The following is a 24,443-nucleotide window of genomic DNA, read 5'->3' as shown; positions in this document are numbered from 1 at the left end:
TGATCTCTATGGAGAACAGCTAAACTGAGGGTTGACTCTATTGCCAATTACTATTAGAAATGAGACAGATGACTCGTATTAAAATTTCTCTATAGAGTTCTGTACTGGAAGGATCTTAATCCTCTAACTTAGCCCTACTTTAAGTGAAGATTAAAGCATGCCTCCTAACAACATTTCTTAGACTCTTTGGCTGCAATCGTATGTGCAGTTACTAGTGAAAACAGTGACACTTGCTTCTGAGTAAACATATAAGATTGCTCTGTTAATGCCGGTACATTGAATAGATTGGGCGCCACAATTCAAGAAGGATGTTGACAAGCTGCAACGTATGCAGGGGAGGGCGACCAAGATGATGAAGGGTCTGGAAACCAAGCCTGATGAGGAACAGTTGAAGGAGTATGTTTAGCCTGGAAAAGAGGAGACTGAGAGGAGAGATGATAGCCATCTGCAAATATCTAAAGGGCTGTCAAATGGAAGATGGAGGAAGCTTGTTTTCTCCTGAGAAAGCCAGTGTGGTGTAGTGGTTAAGAGCGGTAAACTCGTAATCTGGGGAAACAGGTTCGCGTCTCCACTCCTCCACATGCAGCTGCTGGGTGACCTTGGGCAGGTCACACTTCTTTGAAGTCTCTCAGCCTCACTCACCTCACAGAGTGTTTGTTGTGGGGGAGGAAGAGAAAAGGAGATTGTTAGCCGCTTTGAGACTCCTTCGGATAGTGATAAAGCGGGATATCAAATCCAAACTCTTTTCTTCTTCTTCCTGCTCTGGAGACCAGGACTTGAACCAATGACTTCATGTTACAAGAAAGGAGATTCTGACCAAACATCAGGAAGAACTTTCTGACAGAAAGAGCGGTTCGACAGTGGAATGGTCTCCCTTGGAAGGTGGTCGACTCTCTTTCCTTGGGGGTTTTTAAGCAGAGGTCGGATGGCCATCTGTTATGGATGCTTTAGCTGAGATTCCCACACTGCAGGGGGTTGAAATAGATGACCCTTGGGGTCCCATCTAATTCTACAATTCTATGAATCTATGTCTAAGAGCTGTAGCATTATATCAGGGGGAGGGCAAGGAAAGGAAAATGAGGTGTCTTTGTTTTTCCTCGCCCCTCCTTCAATCCCATCTCCTGAGCGGTCTGGACAGTGCACTGTTCCGAGCTGAATGGAGCTCTGAACTTGAACCATCCCGGAAATGGAAATACACTGCAACATGATGTTGCAGCTCCCACTCATCAGTTTATAATCTCAACTGGGCTTGATGGACTCATGCATAGGTCCATCTATGGATGCAGGCAAGATGTTGCATGCAACTGCAGTTGCTAAAAGCACTATCTTAACTGGTATGAAAGCTCAGTACTGTGACACACTGTTTTCATTTTAAATTAGAGTAGCTCTTTTCCCAACCTGAAGTTCATTCCTAGGCATTAATATCTGACCTCTGTGTCGCTTTTTGAAAGGAATCCAGTAATTTAAGAAGAGGCTTAAAAGCACCATTCTGTTCAACAGAGCTGTTGACAACAGAGCTGTTTCTTCAGCTGTAAAATGGGAGTAATAATATATTTTGCAGTGTTGCGAATTGCCTGAGGCAATGCCTTATGATTCTAGATTGGAAAGTGTGTTCACTTAAACCTCAGCTAGGTCCTTTTAATCCTCCAGTGACCATATCCATATAATAAACACGCGGAAAAGAGAGACCCCATTGATGGCATTATATACGGCCCTTTAGGTAGGAACTGTGCTCCCTGGAATGCTACCTTCAAAGGCAAATGTAGGAAATGTAGATGTAATTATAAAAGTAGCTGGAAACAATAAATTCCCCACTGAGTAAAACATAGTCATAAACTCCTTATGTCCTGTTCCTTGCCACTTTATCACATTGATGTTTGGGAAAGTATAGTATGCGAAAGAGACCGTTCAGAACTTGGCTAGCCTCATCCTTCCCTGATTTAATTGCCCACTACACAACCTGAAATGAGAGAGACACGGCCATCGTGGCTGAAAAAGTCAGGGGCCTGTTAGTTTTCACCTGACTTTGTTTTGCTGGAGAGTTTGCAGAGTGGGGACGAGGTTTTTCTAAAAGATTTGCAACTCTTGAAAAACACTTTTGTATGTTAACACGATATCCAGCTTTTAACATTTTGCCATAAATAACCTGGTGTGAGTTGTAAAAATAAAAAAGCAAAGTTGGGGGGGGGGCTGTAATATCTGGACGCCAGATGGCACCGGCTAAGTGATGGGGCTGATTCAATAAGAAACAAAAGGAAATTCCTGACATGCATCTATTTGAATAGAACCCACAGGGAACAACATAGCTGCAGAAAGGCCAGTAGTATACAGTCACCCAATAATAATTCCTAAATGTTAAGCCAAGCTTGCTTAGTGCCAATCTTTTAGAGGTGAGGTTTTCTACCAAAAGGGTTTAAGGAACTAGACAGGTGATGTGTTTTCAGAAATGATGCCACAATTTTACCTGCATCTTAATGTACTTGTTCTGCGTGTTCATCTACGCGGAATTGCTCCAGTTAAGTAGCAACATAGCAAAAACATTTATTTATATGGTTACAGGTAGGTAGCCGTGTTGGTCTGGATCGAAGTAAAATAAAAAAAATTCCTTCAGTAGCACCTTAAAGACCAACTAAGTTTTTATTTTGGTATGAGCTTTCGTGTGCATGTATCTGACGAAGTGTGCATGCACACGAAAGCTCATACCAAAATAAAAACTTAGTTGGTCTTTAAGGTGCTACTGAAGGAATTTTTTTTAATTTATTTATATGTTTGTTTGTTTGTTTATTTGAATTAGTATACTGCCCTTCATCCGAATATCAGTTCACAACATAGAAATACAAAATGAAAACACAAAATACATAATAAAACAGAAACAAACCAATAACGCGCCTCCCACAAAAACATTTAAAAGGCCATAGAATGTTAATCAGCCAAAAGCTACGGTTATAGAGAAAAGTTTTCACCTTGTGCCTAAGGATTTGAAATAAAGGAACCAGAGTGGCTAAAAACTTATTATTTATTTATTTATTTCACAAACGGGGGCCACTGCAGAAAAGTCCCATTCTCATGTTGCCACCTTCCAGACATCTCATGGTGGAGGCACACAAAGAATGGCCTCAGGATCTGAATCGGTTCATATGGGGAGGGGGGGTCCTTGAGTTATTCCAGTCCTGAACCATTTAAGGCAGGAGTCGGCAAGGTTTACCTCGCCTGGGCCAATTCACTCCAGCAGAGATCCCTCCATGGGCCGGATCGCGTGGGTGTGTGAGCAATTTCCTGCGTCTGCGCAGACGCGATTTCTGGAGCCACAGAAGTGAGTCGCAGTGCTGCGCCAGTTTAGTGCAGCGCACAGGGACTCACTGAGCGAGCAGCTCAGTTCGGGGGCAGCACGTGGGCCGGTTAAATGACCCCCGTGGGCCGCTTGTGGCCCATGGGCCTTATGTTGCCGACCCCTGATTTAAGGCTTTATAAGCCAAAACCAGCACTTGGAATTGGGCCTGGAAATTAATTGGCAGCTAGTGCATTTGGGCCGGGATCATTGTAATATACTCAAACCGTCTTGCTCCGGTGAACAGCCTGGCTGCTTAATTCTGTGCCATCTGAAGTTTCTGAGCCGTCTTCAGAGGCAGCCCAAGGTTACCAGAGCATAGACGACAGAAGTTAGGCTATTCCTGTCCAGATAGGGGCACAGCTGGGACACCACCTGAATAGAAACTGTTAGGCTTATGTCAGCCATGGCCATTATTATTATTGGGCCTGCTCCATGTTACAATGAGTTGAATGCAACATAGTAATAAATATATGATATTAGAACAAAAAAACACACATTGGTTTCAGTTGGAAACACTTTCGAAACTGATTTTTGAGTGCTGCGAATAATGCCAACTTTGCTTCAATCAAGAAATGTTAAATGTTGAGAGGAGCCAGGATGCTGGTTTTCAAGAGTGTGGTTTGGAAAGCCCTGGGTCATTTAACTTCTGTTGTGTATTGAGCAGTTCGCTTGCTTTTAAGCAGTATCTCTCAAACCCAGTTCTTCCTCTTCTTCCCCTCTTCTTCCCTTCTTCTTCTTCTTCTTCTTCTTCTTCTTCTTCTTCTTCTTCTTCCTCTTCCTCTTCCTCTTCCTCTTCCTCTTCCTTCTCCTCCTCCTCAACTTGGACATGGGAGACCAGGGTTCAAATCCCCACTCAGCCAAGAAGCTCCCTGGGTGACCTCAGGCCTGTCCCTAGTTGTGGTGAGGTTACAATGGTGAGGAGAGCTATGAAGACCACCTTGAGCTCCTTGGAGGAAAGGTGTGATATGGATGTAATGAATAAGATAACTTTTTTTAAAAAAAATATGGTTCTGACTTCTTTTGTAGGGTTGTTACAAGCATTATAGCAACTCAGGATAACACTCCATGCATCTAATGAAGTCTTCTTCTTCTTCGGCAATCACTCGTAGCCGAGTAAGATTGTCTTCCATAAACAGGATTTTAACAATGGGTCTGTAAGTGACTGTGGAAGCCAATTCTGGATCCACACGTCCTTCCACATTGGGGACATTGGTTTCCAGGCGGGAGTTGATCACTGTGTGGATTTGCCAAGTGTGCCTTCCTCTTAGCACGTTTCTCCCTTGCGTCCTGAGATCGAGTTTCTTCAAAGCCCATGACACCTTTGGTAAAGGCTGTTCTCCAACTGGAGCACTCGCAGGTCAGTGTTTCCCAGTTGTCAGTGTTTATACTACATTTTTTAAGATTTGCCTTGAGACAGTCTTTAAACCGCAGGGAAACCAAAGTGCTTGTTTACAAAGCTATTGTACAACCAACCTTACTATATGCTTGTGAAACATGGACCACTTATAAACGCCATCTCCAACTCCTCAAAAGATTCCATCAACGGTGTCTCCGAAAAACCTAATGAAGTAGACTGCCATTAACGAAACCTTGTGCCATAGTACACTTGTAGGTCTTTAAGGATGCCCCATGACTTTTTGCTGCGTAAAGGCTCTCATGACTGCCTCTCTGGAAATGGTTACAAGGAGATGATGTATCTGAAGCCTTTTGAACATTCCATATTTAGATGAAAGAGGAGATGAAAATTGGTTGTTAGAGGTGCCCTAGAGGATCTGAGGCTGTCAGCGAGGATGTTAGTTATGTATATATTGCTCTTGATATTATCTACAAATACTTTTTGCCTCTAGTTTTTGCACTGCTTTCTGTCAGCCAAAATATCTTTTTGGAGGTGTGTTTCCTATGGTTGCAGTCCACCGCGTTTTGAAACAGTTGGGAAAATTCCCTCTCAGCTGCCAGGGCATTGGATCAACTTATGCGCTTTCTTCCTTTTGTCTTTCTCTGTTTCTCTTGCCACTGCTCTCTCAAAGCTTTGACTACAAACCACCCCACTTCGCTCTAGAGGATTTTAACGATAAATGAATGTGATTGTTCCATGCCAAAACGAAATTTGGACATTCTCACTGCTAATATCTGTTTAAAATAGCAGGGCCTGTTACGCTGTTGTTTTTATAAAAGAGGCGATCTTTATCTCAGGAGCAATCTTCCTTAACCGCAAATGTTGAATTTAAAGCATGTTCATTTTTATAAGTTAAAAGACCTTCCTGCCTGAAGGAAGAAGAGTTTATCAAACAATTGCGCAGAGCTTCACATCAAACAGGGACGTGATTTGGCATTTTATTTTGCAATTCAAGAATTTAATTTAAAACTTAGTTTTAATTAGGGACATTGTTTATGTGTTTGCTTTTAAAAAAAGGATTTGTCTATTTGCTAGGCATGGTTATTTTTGTGTTAGCCATGGTCTGAAGATATATGCATTGTTAACAAATCTGGGTTTATCAGGCAGTTACTCCTCTAGTTGGTAACCCAAGATTACAACACAGTTGGGGAGCTTGTAGAAACGGCGCAGAAAAAAATGGCATGCCCAGGCACCATTCATGTGCTTGAATGACAACTCGTGGCAACATTCTTTGATTCAAATCATGCCACAACTTTTATCGATTACAGATGTAAGGTGTTTGCCTGGCTATCCAGTTCTGGATATACTAATGAATTTTTGTTGTTGGTTTCTACTGTCCAGCCTACATGCTAGCCTTATAGCCCTAGCTCTTTTAAACAAACAAACAAACAAACAAACAAACAGGTGTTGATTCAAGTTTTAATGTGAAAGAATTGAGAACGTGGCAATTAATCTTTCTGCTAATTATCGCATGCACTTAAGTTGTCCCAATTTTCTGTTAGGAAAGACAAAATGGTTTGGGTGGGAGTGCACATTTCATAGCAACAAATAGCTAACGGTTTGGGTTAATTGGGTTAATTGGGCAAGTCATGTAGATCAGGTCTACCAGAGTATTACACCAGAGTTATTCTACAAGAGAAGCAGGTACTGTGGGTTTGAATGCTTCCCACCCACCTCTTCTCAAAAGCTTCCTGCACATCCTACCGTGTTTCTCATATTATAAGACACGTCTTATATTTATTTTTTCCTCAAAAAAACACACTATGGCTTATTTTCAAGGGATGTCTTATTTTTTTCCTCCTCCTCCTGCCGCGGCCGGCATTGCTGCTGTGCCTATCACTATGTCTTATTTTCGGGGTATGGCTTATATTCCTTGAATGCTTAAAAATCCTGCTATGGCTTATTTTATGGGTATGTCTTAAAATATGAGAAACAGGGTATATAATAAAGTGTCTCTGCGTCCAGTCCCTGTGTCCGCGCTACTGCGCATGTGCCCCACTGACACAGGGATTGGATGCAGAGACTGGACGCGTGCGCACACACACACACACACACACACACACACACACACACATGCTCTCCCTACCCCCCACCCCACCTACCGTTTCCCTGCGGCCGCCAACTGCCGCTCCCGGCCGGACTGAGTGTTGGCGGCGTGGTGGGGGATAGTGTGTGTGTGTGTGCGTCCAGCAAGGACAGGTCCCGGGGGTCGGAGAAGCGCTGCGCAAGCACTTCTCCAAACCCCAGGGTGTCTCCTTCCTGTCGGTGGCTGGGGGAGAGGAAGGAAGGAGGAGAAAGGGCTGCTTTCTCCTCCTTCGTTCCTGTCCCCCTGCCGCCGACAGGAAGGACAGGTCCCGGGAGCACCGGATCGAGGAGCCGGTCTGCACGACACTAGTAAGATCATAATTGCCTTGCAAATATGTTTCCAAATGCCTCAGGAAGTTCACAAGCAGGACGTGAATGTGACTGTCGTCCCAAATGTATCCAGCAGCAAAAATGTCATCATCATCACTTTTAATTTATATACCATCTTTCTATCTTACAATACCCAAGGCGGTTTACAAGCTGAAGAAACAAAGAATGTCACCTTATAACAATCTAATGCAATACCTGTACAAAAATGTGATAATAAAACATAGCTTTAAAATAGGCATCAAATAAAGTAACATTCGACAGTCATTAGAATAGGATAGAATAATAATATCGGCATATAAAAAATTAAACAGAAATCCATTCTTAACAATTACAATAAATAATTTCTAAACTTCAGTCAGTAAAACAACGGCAAGCCACAGAGCATAAAAATAATACAATACAAATTGAGAAGCAGGGACTGGAGGGTGGGGCAAGGCAGGCGGAAGGAGGCCTTGCCTGGTGAAGTCTGTCCGCTCGCCCTGCATGCAAGTTGGACCGGAAACAAAATGTTGCAATCCAGAAGAAACGCTTTCCAAAATTCAAGCCCCCCATTCCATCCCATCCCCCCCACCTGTTTTACATTTCCGTTCCCAAGAGTCAGCAATATCAGAAATGTATAGGATTATTAGCTCAATGTATGGAACTGCCATTTGATCCAGTTACTATTTCAGTGCTAAGTTCCGTTCTAAGCTAATTCACTGAGATTCAAATAATCAAGACCATGCTAAGCACACAGTGATCCTGATTATATTAATTCACAGGATATTAATTCCGTTATTGCTGTAACCCTGTGTAAGTAGCACTTCGATTTATCGTAGCTCTGACTAGTCAAGTGTGGCTCCTTCCAAATAGATGGAATATATCTCTTACAGTTTTGCACTACAGGGAAAAAAGGCAATGCACAGCAGCTGGAAAGTTAGCACTGATGAGTAACTCATAAGCATATATTAAGAATTTATTTCACAGCAAAGTAGCACTATCACCAAACTCAGAAATATGGTTGTTATTAGTAAATGTTGACTTTCTAATGGCAACCTTGTATGTTTTATTGCTCTCAGCTCCACAGGTTCTCTTAATGCCTTTGAAGCAAGTTATTACATAGCATAAACTTACCCTACTAGGCTCATAACTCAAAATGCAAAGTATCTGTTTAGGAAGCAGGAAAAAAATATAACTTCCTGATGTTATTTCCTGCATTTCAGTTATGAATTACTGTGCACAGTGAAATGATTAATAATGAGTAGATTATACTTTATGCAGCAATTTTCATTCCCTAGAAGAGTTTCCTTACAGGCTATACATTTCTCTTTTCTGCTGCTGCTCCAGGCATGTGGTTTACGCACATCTCCATTATTTCATTTAACAGGGTGTGCTGCATGAACTTAACATGCTTTTTTAATAGTAAAGCCATTTTGCCCTGCATTAATTTGCGGTCATGTTTTTGGTAAAACATATAAGAGGAATCCGTGGAATTATAAAATTATGAAGCTAGACTTTCCTTAAAGTCATCTGGCCCATTTCCTTTGCACTGAGGAAGGGGACCATCTTTCTTTACTTAAGTTGAATCCACTCACAGGGTGCTCACACTAAAAAAGGGGGTGTGCAGTTTTTACCGATTCCCCTTCCCTCTGCATGCAGCCTCCTGAAACATGCCTTCTTCAACGGGAGCTTCCATTGGACCCGAGTCCCTTCAAACTTCCTGTCAGGAGCAAAATAAAAAAATTCCTTAGTTGGTCTTTAAGGTGCTACTGAAGGAATTTTTTTATTTTGCTTCGACTCAGACCAACACGGCTACCTACCTGTAACTAGAACTATGGAAGGCACCACATTGAGCCGCATGAAATGGAAGTCATCTGAAGAAGTGTGCATGCACACGAAAGCTCATACCAAAATATAAACTTAGTTGGTCTTTAAGGTGCTACTGAAGGAATTTTTTTATTTTGCTTCGACTCAGACCAACACGGCTACCTACCTGTTCCTGTCAGGAGTAAGCATGGACCAATGGTACCAAATAGTATGGGAAACAGCCTTACTAGAAAAATTAACCAATAAACTGAAACTGACACAGGGACAAATAGAAGAAGACGCCTTCACCCTGGTATGGATCCCCTTTATCACATACACAGCCCAACAAGACAATGACAAAAATCCACCAACAGCATACAAATCAACATGGCTAACCTGATCCAAAACACCCACCCACCCCACTCACACATGAAAACAAAGATCACCACAGCCAATCACAAAACAAACAACCACAACCTAGGCCAAACCCAACCTCTCTCACCACCCAAGGAACTAGGGTTGCCAGGCTCAATAGAGGACAGGACTTCTGTGCCTTTAATTGCCCTGCGCTCTTTTGAGTCTGGAAACCTTAAAGAGAAACCAGCGGACCCTTTGTTTAATTTCCAAGCAAAGGGTCTGCTGTTTTCTCTTTAAGGTTTGCAGACTCAAAAGAGAGCAGGGCAACTAAAGGCACAGAAGTCCTGTCCTCTATTGAGTCTGGCAACCCTAAAAGGAACACAAGTGAATAGCAGAGAACCTGCACAAGCGACCCTGACAAAAAACCCCACATATATTAAGTAAAGTAGAAACATGGCCACTCTACCCCACCCCCACTCACCTTTCCCCCCTCCACCTCTTTCCCCCCCTTTTCTTCCTGATGTCTCAAAAAGAGAGACATTGCACATACTTTTGTAAACCAAGAAAATCTTTAATAAAAATACATTAAAAACAAAAATAATATTGGTTTCAAGTTACAGTTTTGGCATCTCTGTCAGAGAGGCCCAGACAGCTTAGAGCAGGCATAGGCAACCTCGGCCCTCCAGATGTTTTGGGACTACAATTCCCATCATCCCTGACCACAGGTCCTGTTAGCTAGGGATGATGGGAGTTGTAGTCCCAAAACATCTGGAGGGCCGAGTTTGCCCTATGCCTGCCTTAGAGCAAAGGTTTTCAGTCTTTTTGAGTCCACAGCTCCCTTGACCAACTACATTATTTATGTGGCTCCCCTGTGGAGAAAGGCACTCCAAGTCTCAGGAGCTCAGTTATGTCACCCCTTGCCTGCTGAGCCACCAGCCCCCTTTTGGGCACCTTCCCTTGTGGAGGGTTCCCCCAGCCTCTCCTCCTCTCTCCTCTCCTTAGGGATCCTCTCCCACTTGCTTACTTACTCTGAGGCCACCTCAGCAACCAGCAATCCCCATCTGATCCCAGAGGCACCATTTACCTGGAGAACTACTGCTGCCCCTGCAATGCACCTGAGCACCATTCAAGGTGCCCTGATTGAAAACCATCATCTTAGGGAGATGATTCCTATGTTTGCTTTTTCTTGTAGGTTTATTCCGGAGACATGGTCTGCCTGCAGCGTGACCTGTGGGGTTGGAATCCAAGTCCGCTTGGTGAAGTGTCAAGTGCTGCTCTCCTTCTCTCAATCTGTGGCTGATTTGCCCATTGATGAATGTGAAGGGCCCAAGCCAGCCTCTGAACGAGCTTGTTATGGTGGCCCTTGCAATGGGGAGACCAGCGAATATAGTCCTGAAGAGGCCGATGTGTTTTATGGAGGCTCACAGGATTTTGATGAACTCCATGACTGGGAGTATGAAGGCTTCACAGAGTGCTCTGAGTCTTGTGCAGGAGGTGAGTTGGAATTTTTTTCAACTTGTTTGTTTTCCTTGTTTTGAATTTTGCCTACCCACAGGCAAAAAAAATGGATGGGTATTAAGTCACAACTACCTTACATGCCTCGGGACGCGGATGGCGCTGTGGGTTAAACCACAGAGCCTAGGGCTTGTCAATCAGAAGGTCGGCGGTTCGAATCCCCGCAACAGGGTGAGCTCCCGTTGTTCGGTCCCTGCTCCTGCCAACCTAGCAGTTTGAAAGCACATCAAAATGCAAGTAGATAAATAGGTATCGCTCCAGCGGGAAGGTAAACAGCGTTTCTGTGCACTGCTCTGGTTCGCCAGAAGCGGCTTTGTCATGCTGGCCACATGACCCGGAAGCTGTCTGCAGACAAACGCCGGCTCCCTCGGCCAGTAAAGTGAGATGAGCCGCGCAACCCCAGAGTTGTCCGCGACTGGAGCTAACGGTCAGGGGTCCCTTTACCTTTACCTTACATGCCTCACTGATTACAATCAGACTTAATTTGAACTAACTGCATCCACACTTTCACCCGACTCTCATCTTGATCTTATTGTGTTCTGATTTAATCCCTCCCCTCTGCCCCAGAGCTGCTCTCATTGTTCCACAGCAGTGCCTTGCAAAAACACAACCTTACCCACTGAATTAGTTCTTATCAGATGAGTGGAAAACCTGAAGAGGGGTTTTGTTCAACCGAGCTTTTCAGTTCAGCGGATTAGAGCCAATTTCCACAAGGCACACAGCTGGTTAATGTGGATAAATGTGGCATATAAAAGCCAATCCGTCCATCCATCAATAACCCATGAAATGAGCACCTTCTGCACATTATGGGCAGCGTGTGGACGGTCCCACCATGGCAGCCAAAATGTGAGAATCAGACCTCGGTCTTCCGTTTTCTCTGTTTGAAATGGAAGAGTGGCTCTAGGAGGGAACTATCGAAAATAAAGTCCAGATGTAATACCATTTTGGATCTAGAAGGTATCAGAATTCACAGCTGGGGTCTTTCATATGACTAATGCAGTAGTCTGGTTGTTTACATTTCCTGCTGACCACTTACATTTGGGCCAGGGAAGCGTATTTTTAAAGAGCAAGATTAAGTCAGGAAGCATCAGGTGTCACTAGCTCTGCATTGCCTGACTTCTGCTTTCTAAGCAGAGACATATGGATTGCAAGCGTTGGGCTGTTGCATATGGATTTCTTTACTGAATCTACTGGAGACTCAGCTGGTTTTGATAGCTTTTCCCAGCAAATGACATTAGCTTGGATCTCGGTGCAGGGTAAAGGAGAGAGACAGAGAGAACATATGGCAAAAATAACCAGCGAAAAGATTGCCTGGAGCTAATAAGTTTGGCACTTAGGTTAAAAGTTAAGGAGGGTCACCATTTATGCATATTATGAGAATTGTTTAATGTACATGGTGCCTAATCCATTTGGGTCTACTCAGTCATTTTCTGCTAATTGCTTATGAAAATCATGCCCATTAGAAACGTCCCATTCCTAAAATTCCTTAGCTCCTCTAAAGCTGGGATCTTTCCACACAGGAATTGTAACAAATGGCTTCCATCTCATGGGTTCTGAGTAACTTGTGCATGATAGAAAAAGTACATTTTTTAACACAAAGTGAATAATGCTTCATAATTATTCATGCCTTCAGAACAAAACATTGCTTTCTCTTACTACCTCATTCTCAGGTAAAAATGGGGAAGTGGGTTTAAAAATGGCACAGAAAGCATTTATCTCTGCAGCGCCATTCAAATCTGACACATACACAATTTACATAGGGTTGCCATATTTCAAAAAGTGAAAATCCGGACACAAACGTTGTTGAGCCTTTTTTTGGAGCAAAGTTTTTCAGCCATCCTCCCCCCCCAAAAAAGTTGTTCCATCAAAAACTAGACTTTCAACCTGGGTTGCCATGTCTGGATTTTCCTGGACATTTCAGCTATTTCTGCCCAGACACTGTTTCCAACGGCCGTATTCTGGCTAGGTCTGGGAAATTCTGGATGTATGGCAACCCTAATTTACAGAGCTCTCAAAGCAGGTCAATGTGATTTCTTGAATCCAGAAGAAGCCCCAAGTGCAGTCTTTCGTGCCCCCAACCCAGGTCAAAACTCAAACTGGAATGAGTGCAGGCAGTGCTTTTCTTGTGGCAGTACTTCCCAGTACTAGCACTTTGATCAAGATATGAGTACTGGGACCTCTTCTTCTTCTTCCCTTCTTTTTTTTCCCAAAAGAGCACTAGAGACAGGTAACCCAGTCTTTCAGAATCACCAGGTGCTTTCTTCCCAAACAGTCTTACCTTGACATGCATCCCTGGAGATGGACCATTAGGTAGCTGGAGAATCCATCTGAGTCAGTTTTGCACCAGAGGTTATGAGGGCCGGAAGCTCCATTCGCATTTAGGAAAGAGGCTCCACCATGACCTCCTTCGCGCCCACTGCTACCTGTCTCCTCCCACTACAGGAAAGCGGAACGCAGTGGTGGCAACTGCAGGTTCCATATGAAGGCAGCTCTGCTCACTTGGCTCACAGCTGGAAATGAACGGGGCCCAGCTCACCTTGGGCCTCTCACATGGAAAGGCACTCGGTTTCACAAGCATCCTTGCAGCACCCCAACTCGCTTCTCCGTCATCATGGCTCCTCCCTAATTCAAGTTAAAACTTAGCTAGCCCTAACAAAGTTAATGAAAAAGAAGCAAAAGTTGTTGCTGTGTGGAGCTTGGGGATAGGCCGCTTCCAGCATATACAAAAACATAATAAAACATTAAACATTAAAAACTTCCCTATACAGGACTGCCTTCAGGTATCTTCTAAAGGTTGTATTTATCTCATTGACATCTGATGGGAGGGAGTTCCAAAGGGAGGATTTCGCTTCCAAGAAGACCCTCTGCTTGGTGAGGGAATGGCCAGAAGGCCCTCGAAACTGGACCTCGGTGTATGGGCTGAACGATGGGGGTGGAGATGCTCCTTCAGGAATACTGGGCCGAAGACGTTTAGGGCAGGGGTCAGCAAACTTTTTCCGCAAGGGGCTGGTCCACTGTCCCTCAGACCTTGTGGGGGGCAGGACTATATTTTGAAGAAGAAAAATCCTCCCATGACTCTCCCCTCCCTTCTCCACAGCACCGGACAAGCCCCGGTGGCTGCTTACCTGTGCCTTGTGAGCGGCAGGGACTAGCAACAGCAGAGGGACGATGAGCAGCACGAAAGCGCTGGCTCTGGAGAAGGGCTGCTTAAAATGGCGCTCGGCCAACCGCAGCTCAACAAAGCCCAGCCCCCTTCCTCCTCTAGGCAGGGCAGGAAGAAGCCAGGAGGAGGGAGGGAGGAGGCACAACTGCAGTGTGTATGGAGGAGGGGATCAGAATCCCCACGCCAACCCATGCGGCGATTCCTGGACCATCCGCGGGCCGGATCCAGAAGGCAATTGGGCTGAATCCGGCCCCTGGACCTTAGTTTGCTTTCCCATGGTTTAGGGCTTCAAAGTGTTGGTGCTTGGAAACATACTGGGAGTCAATGTAGATCTTTCAGGACCGATGTTATATGGTCCCGGCAGCTACTCCTAGTCACCAGCCTAGCTGCTGGGGGGTTTTTTTGCACTCGCTTAGAAAAGTGAGGGATTGGGTCAACACAGTACCGCAGCATCTTTTAAAATAAGATAGCCTGTTAAAACAGAGAGCTGCATCATTGGCTGTCCCGTCTGTCAAGCATCTCGTCAAGCGGATGTGCTGCTTCTGACATACGTTGATTGAAAAAGAAACGTTTGTCCCCCCGTTCCTGACCCCAGTCCACATTTTTTCTGGACTGGGAGGCAGTTGTGCTTGTCAGACACCACTTTGGGGAGGCCCATAGCACACTGTGAGAACCACGGGCCCTACATTGCAGCATTCCTGCGCCATATCAAAGCGCAGTGGCTTGTAGGAAATAAAGATCGTTGGATGGCAACCCCTTGTTTCCATGAGTTAAATTCATATCCAGCGCTCGGTCTGCTGAACAGCATTGCCACAGAGAACTCAGGCTTAAAAGCAGCATCTCTTGCTACGTTTATTGTACCTGATCATATGTGGCTGTAGCAAGAACCATTTTATTTGATCCATTCAATGCCATTTGATTGTTTGCGAAATGACTGGCAGGCAGAATGTTTTTTAAGCAAATTAAAATGGAATAAATAGGTTCCAAATAATCATTTTGTTTCCACAGTTGCATGACAGATCAAGTTAATTTTATTGTTCTTGTGCTCTCTGGAGATGAAATTTGATTCATGCAGAAGTAGCCCTTCACCCTCGAAGGAGTAGCAGCCAGAAGGAACCAGTTAACAATTTAGTCTTCATGCAGTGGCTGAGTCTTCCACTGCTGTCATCAAGTATCATGTAACAATTATGCTATTCTGGTAGATATAAACACAGCAAATCCTATTTGATGGTATATTGAAAGTGAACTGAAAGCTACTTAGATTCATGTCCTCCCCTTGCTCCGTGGAGCAGTTTAATTTCCCAGCCATAAACTGCAGGGATTTTCAAGGAAAAACAAACCCAGCTTCATTATGTTAAAATTGTGAGCAATAATTTTTAAAATTCGAGCCTCAAATACCCTGGAAAGTGGAAAGCCAGGGCTTTTCTGTGTCCCATTTTGAGCAGCTTATTTTCTCATTAGAAAGGAATGTACAGCTTCTTCGTTATATATTTTCCAGTTTTTGCATACATCTGTGTTGGAAGCTGCAAGATTTAATCCTAAAATTCCAAGACGGACAAATCACTATCATGCTATTTGGTTCTGTGCTGCATCTCAAATAGAAATAGAAATACTTTATTGTCACTGTACCACTTGTTTATAGTGAGATTAAACGACCCTCCCTCTCCCCCCCCCCACAATCTCTCAGTCCTTGTTACACTCTGGGTGCTGTCGCACAACCACCAACCCCAAACGTCAGCTGCAATGTTGCTGTCTTCCATTAAGCAGCCTCACGGCCCATGGGTAAAAACTGTTCTTTAACCTGTTGGTGTGGCTTATCATGCTTCTATATCTCCTGCCTGAGGGCAAGAGATTTAAAAGGTGCTGGTGTGAGTCATCGCTGAGAATGTTCCTCGCTCTTCTGAGGCAATGGTCTCCCGCGATAACATCTAGCGGACTCAGGGGACAGCCCACGATATCGTGTGCCATCTTCACACCCTCCGTAGGGACTCTCTGTCCATGGCTGTCAAACCAGCATACCAGACTGTAATGCAGTATGAGAGAACACTTTCCATCGTGGACCGATAGAAGGAAATCATCAGTTGCTGTCCAACCTTGTTCTTTTCAAAGACCCTAAGGAGGCTTACGTCTCCTAAAGGGTCTGGGAGAATGTAATGAGTAATACCAAGATGAAGGTCTACCAGGCTTTCATGGTCAACTTACACCTGCTAGGAGCAACGCTCAATGCCTTCCACATGCGCTGCGTCAGGAAGATTTTGGGCATCACACGGCAGGACAGAATACCAAACAAAGATGTGCTCCCCCCAAGTCAACATCCCCAGCGTGTCCTCACTCCTGTCTCAGCGACGTCTACGCAGTCTTGGTCATGTCCACAGAATGGAAGATGGCAGGAACCCCAAGTACATGCTCACAGGGAGATGGCTTCTGACACCAGGACAATTGGCAAACCAACTCTGCATTACGGATATGCCTGCAAACATGGCATGAAGGCTGGCAACATCAACCCTGCCATGTGGGAATCCCTTGCAGGAGACTGCAGTGCCTGGACACAGGCAGTCAAGTCATGTATCCATAGTGTAAGGGGGAGGGCTTATAGAGACCCCCCCTCCATCTGAAGCAGCCTGTCTCCCAGCAGTCATGAGAGCGAAGGGTCTGATGGAGGGAGTCAGGGAATGGAGAGGGAGGGCCAGGGCTCTGGCAGCATCCAAGAGTCCCTGCTCCATAGGCAGTAAGAAAGGGAGGAGGACAGAGAGGACAGGAATCGGTCAGACAGAAGACCGGTCCCCCTGACGCCGGAATTGAGGAGGAGGAAAGGGAGGCGCTTCTCAGTTCCGAGGCTTTTATGTTGGTCTAGAACGCGGAGGGGGGCAGTGCAGGAATCTGACTCAAGTGGGTAGACATGGAATCAGTAGTCTGTTACACTGTAAATAATGTGCACCAATAAAAACGTCTGAAAGACAAGCATGTGGAAGGTCGTTACTCAAGAGTAGTTACCACATCCCTGACACATAGCATTGACCAGAGGAGGAACAACCACTGGGGGGGGGAGCAGAGAGAAAGCAGCACAACCCGACACCTCCAGCTGCTCCAGCTGCAACAAAACCTGTATTAGTCTCTACAACCACAGCAGGCACTGCTACCTTCCAACGGCTGGACCTGGGCCCATTCCTCCATTGTCTCACGAGACAGACAGGTGCCAATATGCATATTTCGTGCAAATGGTGGTTCTCTTTTGCCCTTCCTTTTGGAGCTGCATTTCCTCCTAGGTGTCAGTTTGTTGGTCACCACAGAAAGACACCTAAAACTGTAGGGCATGGAGTGCCCTGAAGCGTTGATCTCTTTCTGCTTCTAGTCCCTTGCGCCTGTCCCTGCCGTTTATGTTGGGAGACTAGAATTTTTGTGTTGCCCATGCCCACGTTTATGGGCAAAGGAGGCAACACGTTGACCAGTTCTTGGGCAAATTATAACTGTTTTAATCAGTTGATTAAAACAGTTTTAATTTGCCCAAGAACTGGTCGACATGTTGCCTCCTTTTCTCAGCATTTTGACTTTAATTTGCAACACAGGGGTTGTTTTATCAGCATGTTTATGGGCAAACATCACAGCTCAGAGTGAGGTGCTGGCGAGCGACGGTGCGATAGTGCTTTGCATTATCTGGCGAGCGGGAATAAAACCAGGCAAGGGCTGCTGGTGCTCACAGCTCTGTGACTCTGATGAAAAGCAAAAGAGCGTTTTGAAGAACAGTGCTTTGATTCATCACTATGAAAAGAGGCGATGTGTTTCTTTTTAAGCTTTGGCATTAGAAAACAAAAATAAATCAAGGCATTGTAGCTTCCATACATGTGGCAGTGTTGTTTTTGCTCATTCAGCATGGCTTCTCAGGCTTGCCTGATGCTTTTGTAAATATGCTGTCATCTTCAAAAGAGGTTGGTGCTTTGGTGAATGAACCTCTACATTGCTGCTGCTGCTGCTGCTTTTACTGTTACTGTTGTGGTGGTGGAGGTGATGCCAAAGGTTCGCCTAAGCTAAACATTGCCATCCCATAAAGCCTTGTAATCACAACTGGATGACCCCTGAATTACCCAGAGACAGTCTAGCCACATGGGCGAAGGCGGCTCATTCCCCTCGCATCACAGAGAAAACAATGCCTTGCATCTGGTTTCCTGAGTCCTGGGGCAGGCTACTTTATGTCAACACACCAAGAGCAACACTAGAAACATATTAGAGGGCTGCAGTCAATTTGCATATTTTAGCTTCACTTAATTAACATATCTGGCCCAGCATTTGTGTGTGCTTTGTGGATGCCAAGACATAGGCAACGGAGGCATTACACTTGTCACGGCCTTTTTCTGGCATTGGTTATGCAAATGTGCGGGAAATCTCAACATGTGCTGCCAAACCCGTTTGGCGACGGGGCAGAATGATAGTTTGGGGATTTTTAACCTGCCCTGAATTCTGAGATATAACTGTACTGTCAGTAGCATTTCAGAACTGTATACAGAACTGTATACAGAACTAGCTGGAAATATCTATCTATCATCTATCTATCAATCTATCTAATCTATATATTTATCATCTATCTATCTATCATCTATCTATCTATCTAATCTATCTATCTATCTATCTATCTATCTATCTCCCTCCTATGGAAAGAGATGTGTAATAATACGGTATTGTGGATAGCTAGGAAGTGTCCTCCCCCCCCCTCTCTCTCTCTCACACACACACACAGAGAGAGAGGGGGGGGACACCCTCCCTCACATATTCATGTTTGCAGGGTGTGCTGAACCTTCCTTTCCCATGTGCTGTGGCTCTGATGAGAAGCTCCCCCACCAAAAAAATTCTGGTCGCTGCAGAATGAAAGTACCTGATTTGACCCTAAGACTGCAATCATGTTATCTGGTTATCTGAAGGTAAACCCTATTGAACTCAGTTGTGACGACAGGTGCAGGGTTGCACTGCGAATTTAATTTCTGCAAATAGGATTTTTTAAAACTTTTTTTCCCATTGCTCTTAAAGTTGTAACTGTAACAACTACAACCGTTGTTATCCCTGTTATCCCTGAGCCATTTCAGTTCCATTTAGCTTGGTGGAAGAAAGTACCGCTTACACCTGCATTTACTGGACGTTAGTTTGTGCAGATAGACTTAGAACCTGAATTTCCAATCCCTGTGCCTTATTCCAGGTGTTTTGAGAACAGGGCCACGCTGCTGTCGGTGTTGCCGGGTGCACAGAGCATTTCTCCGTAGCTAGAAACTTTAAAAAGTGTCGGCACTCACTTTCAGCAGCAGGAGGTAATGGTTCCATAGCTGTGTTTCTTTGCAGAAAGACTGAACCGAATAAACTGAGTAAACCAAGAACTGTAATGTGAATAGATTGGGATGTTTTCTTAATCAGAAAAGAATTTGAAAGCTATGGTTTGTTTGTTTTTTATTTGCCGCTTGCCAGTAGAGAAATTCCAGTTCCTTTGCAACCCTGATACAGGTACAGGATGTAACAAGGAACAGATCTCCCAACATCTGACACTATGCTTTCCCTTCCTGTTCAATGGGTGGCAGCATGGTGTGATCCTGCCCTGTCAACAGCGAGGAGTATCAGATTCATCTCCCGGAGGCAATGAACTCCACAACAACTTAGAAGGGCCCCTGCTGCTGCCATGTCCGCACTTTGCTCTCCCGACGCTGGCTGTGATTTTTCCGCCCTGATTCTGTTACATTAAATTTTATTTTGATGTAATTGTGTGTGTGTGCCTGTGTGTTTGCAGGTGTTCAAGAGGCAGTAGTGGCTTGCCTGAATAAACAGACAAGAGAGTTTGCAGATGAAAATCTATGTGTGAGCAGCCGGCGTCCCCCACAGTTGCTGAAAGCTTGTAACCTGGAGCCTTGTCCCCCAAGGTAGGCTGCTCTTTGCTCTTTTCTTCAGTTATGCATATAGAAGTCATAGAATCATAACGTCATAGAATTGTAGAGTTGGAAGAGAGAGACCTCCGGGTCATCTGTTCCAACCTCCAGCAATGCAGGAATATTTTTTGCCCAACGTGGGGCTTGAGGCCACAACCCTCTGCCGACTGAGTTGTCCAGTCGCTATGTAGAAGAAGAAGAACTGTTGGCCTACCATTTCCTGAAACTAAATTTTCGCTATACCAAATAGTATTTGAGGTGGGCCACTGAAGCTAGCAAAATTGGGACAACATATTCTGGAATATATCAGTGATTTATGATTGAATTGTTTGTTGTTGTTTAGTCGTTTAGTCGTGTCCGACTCTTCGTGACCCCATGGACCATAGCACGCCAGGCACTCCTGTCTTCCACTGCCTCCCACAGTTTGGTCAAACTCATGTTCGTAGCTTCGAGAACACTGTCCAACCATCTCGTCCTCTGTCGTCCCCTTCTCCTAGTGCCCTCCATCTTTCCCAACATCAGGGTCTTTTCCAGGGAGTCTTCTCATGAGGTGGCCAAAGTATTGGAGCCTCAGCTTCAGGATCTGTCCTTCCAGTGAGCACTCAGGGCTGATTTCCTTCAGAATGGATAGGTTTGATCTTCTTGCAGTCCATGGGACTCTCAAGAGTCTCCTCCAGCACCATAATTGAATTATGGTATGATTGAATTATTTCACCTGAATCTATTCAGGGTTGTTAGTATGTAGGTAGCTGGGGGCTCCGAAATTCCAGTGAATTTAGGGTGGATTCCAAAGCAAGCCCTCTCATCTATTTCCTCCCCAGAGGCCTCACTCATTTTCCTGTCTGCCCATCTGCCTGTGCCTTAAACACTGTAGGCTTGCAGAGGAGGCTGCCTTATACTGACAGGAAGCACAGTTTTCTGAAGCTCCTGGACATTTTCCCAACACATACCTTCCTTCCACCTATAATTATTATTTTCTACTGCAAAGTCCACATAGTGTGTGAAATTGTCCACACGTGAAAAGTTCGCACAAGCATTTGGTTTTTAAAAAAATTCAGACATTTACTGGGTGAGGGATGCACGTGATTCTCATGTTACCACATGGATATCTTTCAGCCATATATCTACTAATGCTCCATTTCCTGCAAGTCAGGAGCAAACTATAGAATCATAGTTTCCTTGTCCTAGAAATGAGGCAATGAATGTTCTGATCCAGTGGTTTACAAGCTGCATTTCAAGGAACTCTGGGATTTCTTCAAGTTTCCCTAGAAGCAAATGTTTTCCCCTGCAGGGGAGTGTTGGGTGCATTGTAGGCTCACATTAATTTAGTGATACACCTCTGAACCCCAGAATCCTGTGCACAGTACTGGCATATGCGCAGGGGTCCCTTTGCAGATGCATCAATGCAGAGAGGATTACCTGCCGGCAGGCAACAGACAAATCCCCTTCCCCCAAGGTAGGATATTCTCTTTCTGAAGCATCTCTGGCGGATGACTTCATAAGCTAAAGCATGCCATCAATGAAACTGAAACAATTTCCCTCTTCAACAGAAGAAGCATTTGTACTGACCAGAAACATATTATTTATTCCACTTGCTTGGATTTTTGAAGCACTCTAAGGGGGTACTTTTGTGAGTTCATATCCTAGGAGGGTTACACCGAGGAAAGTTGCACCTGGGTTTGGGACCACCAGTGGTAATTCCACCTCTGCCTGTACTTTTGGTGGGTGGAAGAGGGAAGTCAATGGGAGCAGAAGATAAGGCTGTTCTGGGCTAGGACACCCATCACTATCCTAGCATAGCGGATCAGGGATTTCAACTGCACCCTTAAAAGATTTTTAGAGTTTTTTGTGGTGTCCACACAACTTAACCAGAGGTGCCTTTTGAAATAAGAGCTGTCCCTTGAATCTTTATAGTTCTGTAAAAAAGGCACATTAACTTAATATAAGGAGCATTTGACACCCGTCTTAAATGCACGGGCTATAACATAATCTTGTTTCTTGACAACTGTGAAGGCATGAGTAGTCTTTGGAAAGACAGGGAGTGCTACCAAGTGCATGAAAGATTTCCACGGTGGGTGTTATGCATTATATATTTTTTATACCCCCCCCCCTCATCTTGGTCAGCATGTGCTAAAAAGATTTGGGTGGGTGGGTGTGTAGGAGGAAAGAGGAGCAGGCAATGAAAGCCAGATGGATGAAAATGAAGGAAATTCCAGTCAATTTCTGCCGCTTTGTTCTTAACATACTTTCAGAACTAAACGTTTATTCCTGTGCAAATAACTGAATAGCAGAGAACAGACACACACGGGGGGGGGGGGGGAGTTCGCAAAGTTCCAGGAATAGCAAAAAGGGAAAGGAAAGATTTCCCTTCTGTACACAACTCTTTCTCAAACTTTATGGTTCTTCTGAGAACAGGGAGAAAGAGTCTGCAACAGCAGTTTGATAATTCCAAGACAGGACTGATAAATCTCGGAACTCTTGACAAGGTCAACTCCAGAGTTGTAAACACCTGACCTCCTCCATTATAAGACTGATTTGTGTTGGGGAACATCAGTTCTTTATTCTTAAAGCAAGGGGTTTTGGGGGGGGGGGGCGTTCTGGTTGCTTGTGTCTGCAGAATTGAGACTCTCCCTCATTCTCCTCTGATTTATCAAGAGAAAGCTACCAGTACATGAGAAAACAGGGACTATTTATCAAGTATTTTCTCTTAACAGTTAGCTAATAGACACTGAATTATATACATAAATATGAATGGTGCCCACTAGAACTGGGAGGTCAAAGGACCAGCATTAGTTGGAGCCAGAGCCAATGAGAAGCAGAGCGCCACCCGCCCCTCCCCCAACCGCGGCTGGTTGCAAGTAAAATGGCAGGTGGACTGGCTGAGAACAGGCATACCCTCCAACATTTCTCCGACGAAAATAGGGCTGTCCTATTTCATCATCATTTTATTATTTATACCCCGCCCACCTGACTGGGTTGCCCCAGCCACGCTGGGCAGCTTCCAACATATATAAAAACATAATAAAACATTCAGGTAGGTAGCCGTGTTGGTCTGACACAGTTGAAATAAATTAAAAAATTGTTGAGTAGCACCTTAGAGACGAACTAAGTTTGTTCTGGGTATAAACTTTCATGTGCATGGTATCTGAAGAAGTGTGCATGCACACGAAAGCTTATACCCAGAACAAACTTAGTTGGTCTCTAAGGTGCTACTGGACAATTTTTTTAAATTTATAATAAAACTTTAAACATTAAAAAAAAACCCTTCCCCATACAGGGCTGCCTTCAGATGTCTTCTAAAGGTTGTATCTTATCTCCTTATCTCGGGGATCGCATAACTCTATACCCTCCAACATTTCTACGATCAAAATAGGGACGTCCTAAGGAAAAGCGGGACTTTCTGGGATCAAAGCAGAAACCAGGTCGGTTTCTGTAAATCTGGGGCTATCCCTGAGAAATAGGGGCACTTGGAGGGTCTGAGGTTGGCTTGAGAGTGCCTCATTCTCCCTCACCATTCTTCAGGCACTGGCCTTGCCCCCCCACCCAAATATGGATAATACAGACTCATGTCTTAAGATGTGTTTAAACACACTGTTAGAAAACACCCCCCTCTGCCTACTGGGACAGAGACACATGAAGTTTGCGCACATCTTGTGTGGATTTACTGGCCTAACACATTATTTTACATGAGGTAGAGCAACAGAAGGCATTCCTCCGCATGGTTCCAGATTCGCATTTATGCAAGTAAAAGAGGGGAGAGAGGAGCTTTGGAAAGCAGATTAGAACAACAGAAGGCAAGACCTCTGGTAATTCTGGACACAGAAATCGCGCAAAGTTTCCCCAGACAAAGCTGGCATGAGCAGAAACGTGTTAGAAAGCCCTTCTGAGGAGGCACCGTAAGGATCAGCTGGAAACCTTAGGCTGAGGCTCTCCCTGTGGGGCTGGAAGGAGTGTGGGTGGGTGGGTGTGAAATCCTGTAGCTTCAAATGCCAAAATGGCTTTTCCCCCTCCTCACCCCCTGCTTGCTTCCTGTCTGTGGTGGAATGAAAATAATGAGGTGTTGGAAGAGACAAATGCTGTTTTGTTAACCTTAATGCCTGCAAAAAATATATATTTAAAAATTCAAATTTGTATGTTAAGGGTGTCATTCCATTATTAGGCTGAAAAGGGATACCTTTTTTGCAGGGGGGTGTCCTGTTTTAGTTTAACTACATATGAATCATACCTTTCATCAACAAGCTCAGGAATGTACATGTTTGCTTGCATTGTACACATCCTCTCAATAACCTTGTTATTGTGGTAAGCCCCCCCCCACACACACACCCCAAGATTGCCAGCCGTGAATACCCGCTACACCCCACTGACACTCTCAATTGCTGCCTTATGTTATTTGGCTCTCATCGCAGTAGAGCTGATAGTGGAACAAATAATATTATTATTTGAAATTATGCAAAATATGTATTGAATATTTCTTAAGCAATGAGTCCAGAGTGGCATACACACCCCACATCCCGTTTTTTTATTCTCACAACAACTCTGTGAGGGAGGTTAGGCTGAGATACAGTGACTGGCCCAGGGTCA

The 24,443-nt window shown here is 44.6% G+C and overlaps 1 protein-coding gene across 1 annotated transcript in view; it reads left to right on the top strand.

Annotated features, from left to right (window-relative positions):
- Positions 1 to 24,443, top strand: part of ADAMTSL1 (ADAMTS like 1) — a 486,266-nt gene that overhangs the window by 375,907 nt on the left and 85,916 nt on the right. The window contains exons 14-15 of the mRNA XM_060269080.1: positions 10,477 to 10,778; positions 19,727 to 19,856. Coding sequence (XP_060125063.1) covers positions 10,477 to 10,778; positions 19,727 to 19,856 — 432 coding nt within the window. The remainder of the gene's footprint in view (positions 1 to 10,476; positions 10,779 to 19,726; positions 19,857 to 24,443) is intronic.

The sequence above is a fragment of the Zootoca vivipara genome, chromosome 16 (genome assembly GCF_963506605.1).
Source record: "Zootoca vivipara chromosome 16, rZooViv1.1, whole genome shotgun sequence".
Lineage (NCBI taxonomy): Eukaryota > Metazoa > Chordata > Lepidosauria > Squamata > Lacertidae > Zootoca > Zootoca vivipara.
Note: the sequence above shows the minus strand (reverse complement) of the source record. Positions and strands in the feature narration are given on the sequence as shown.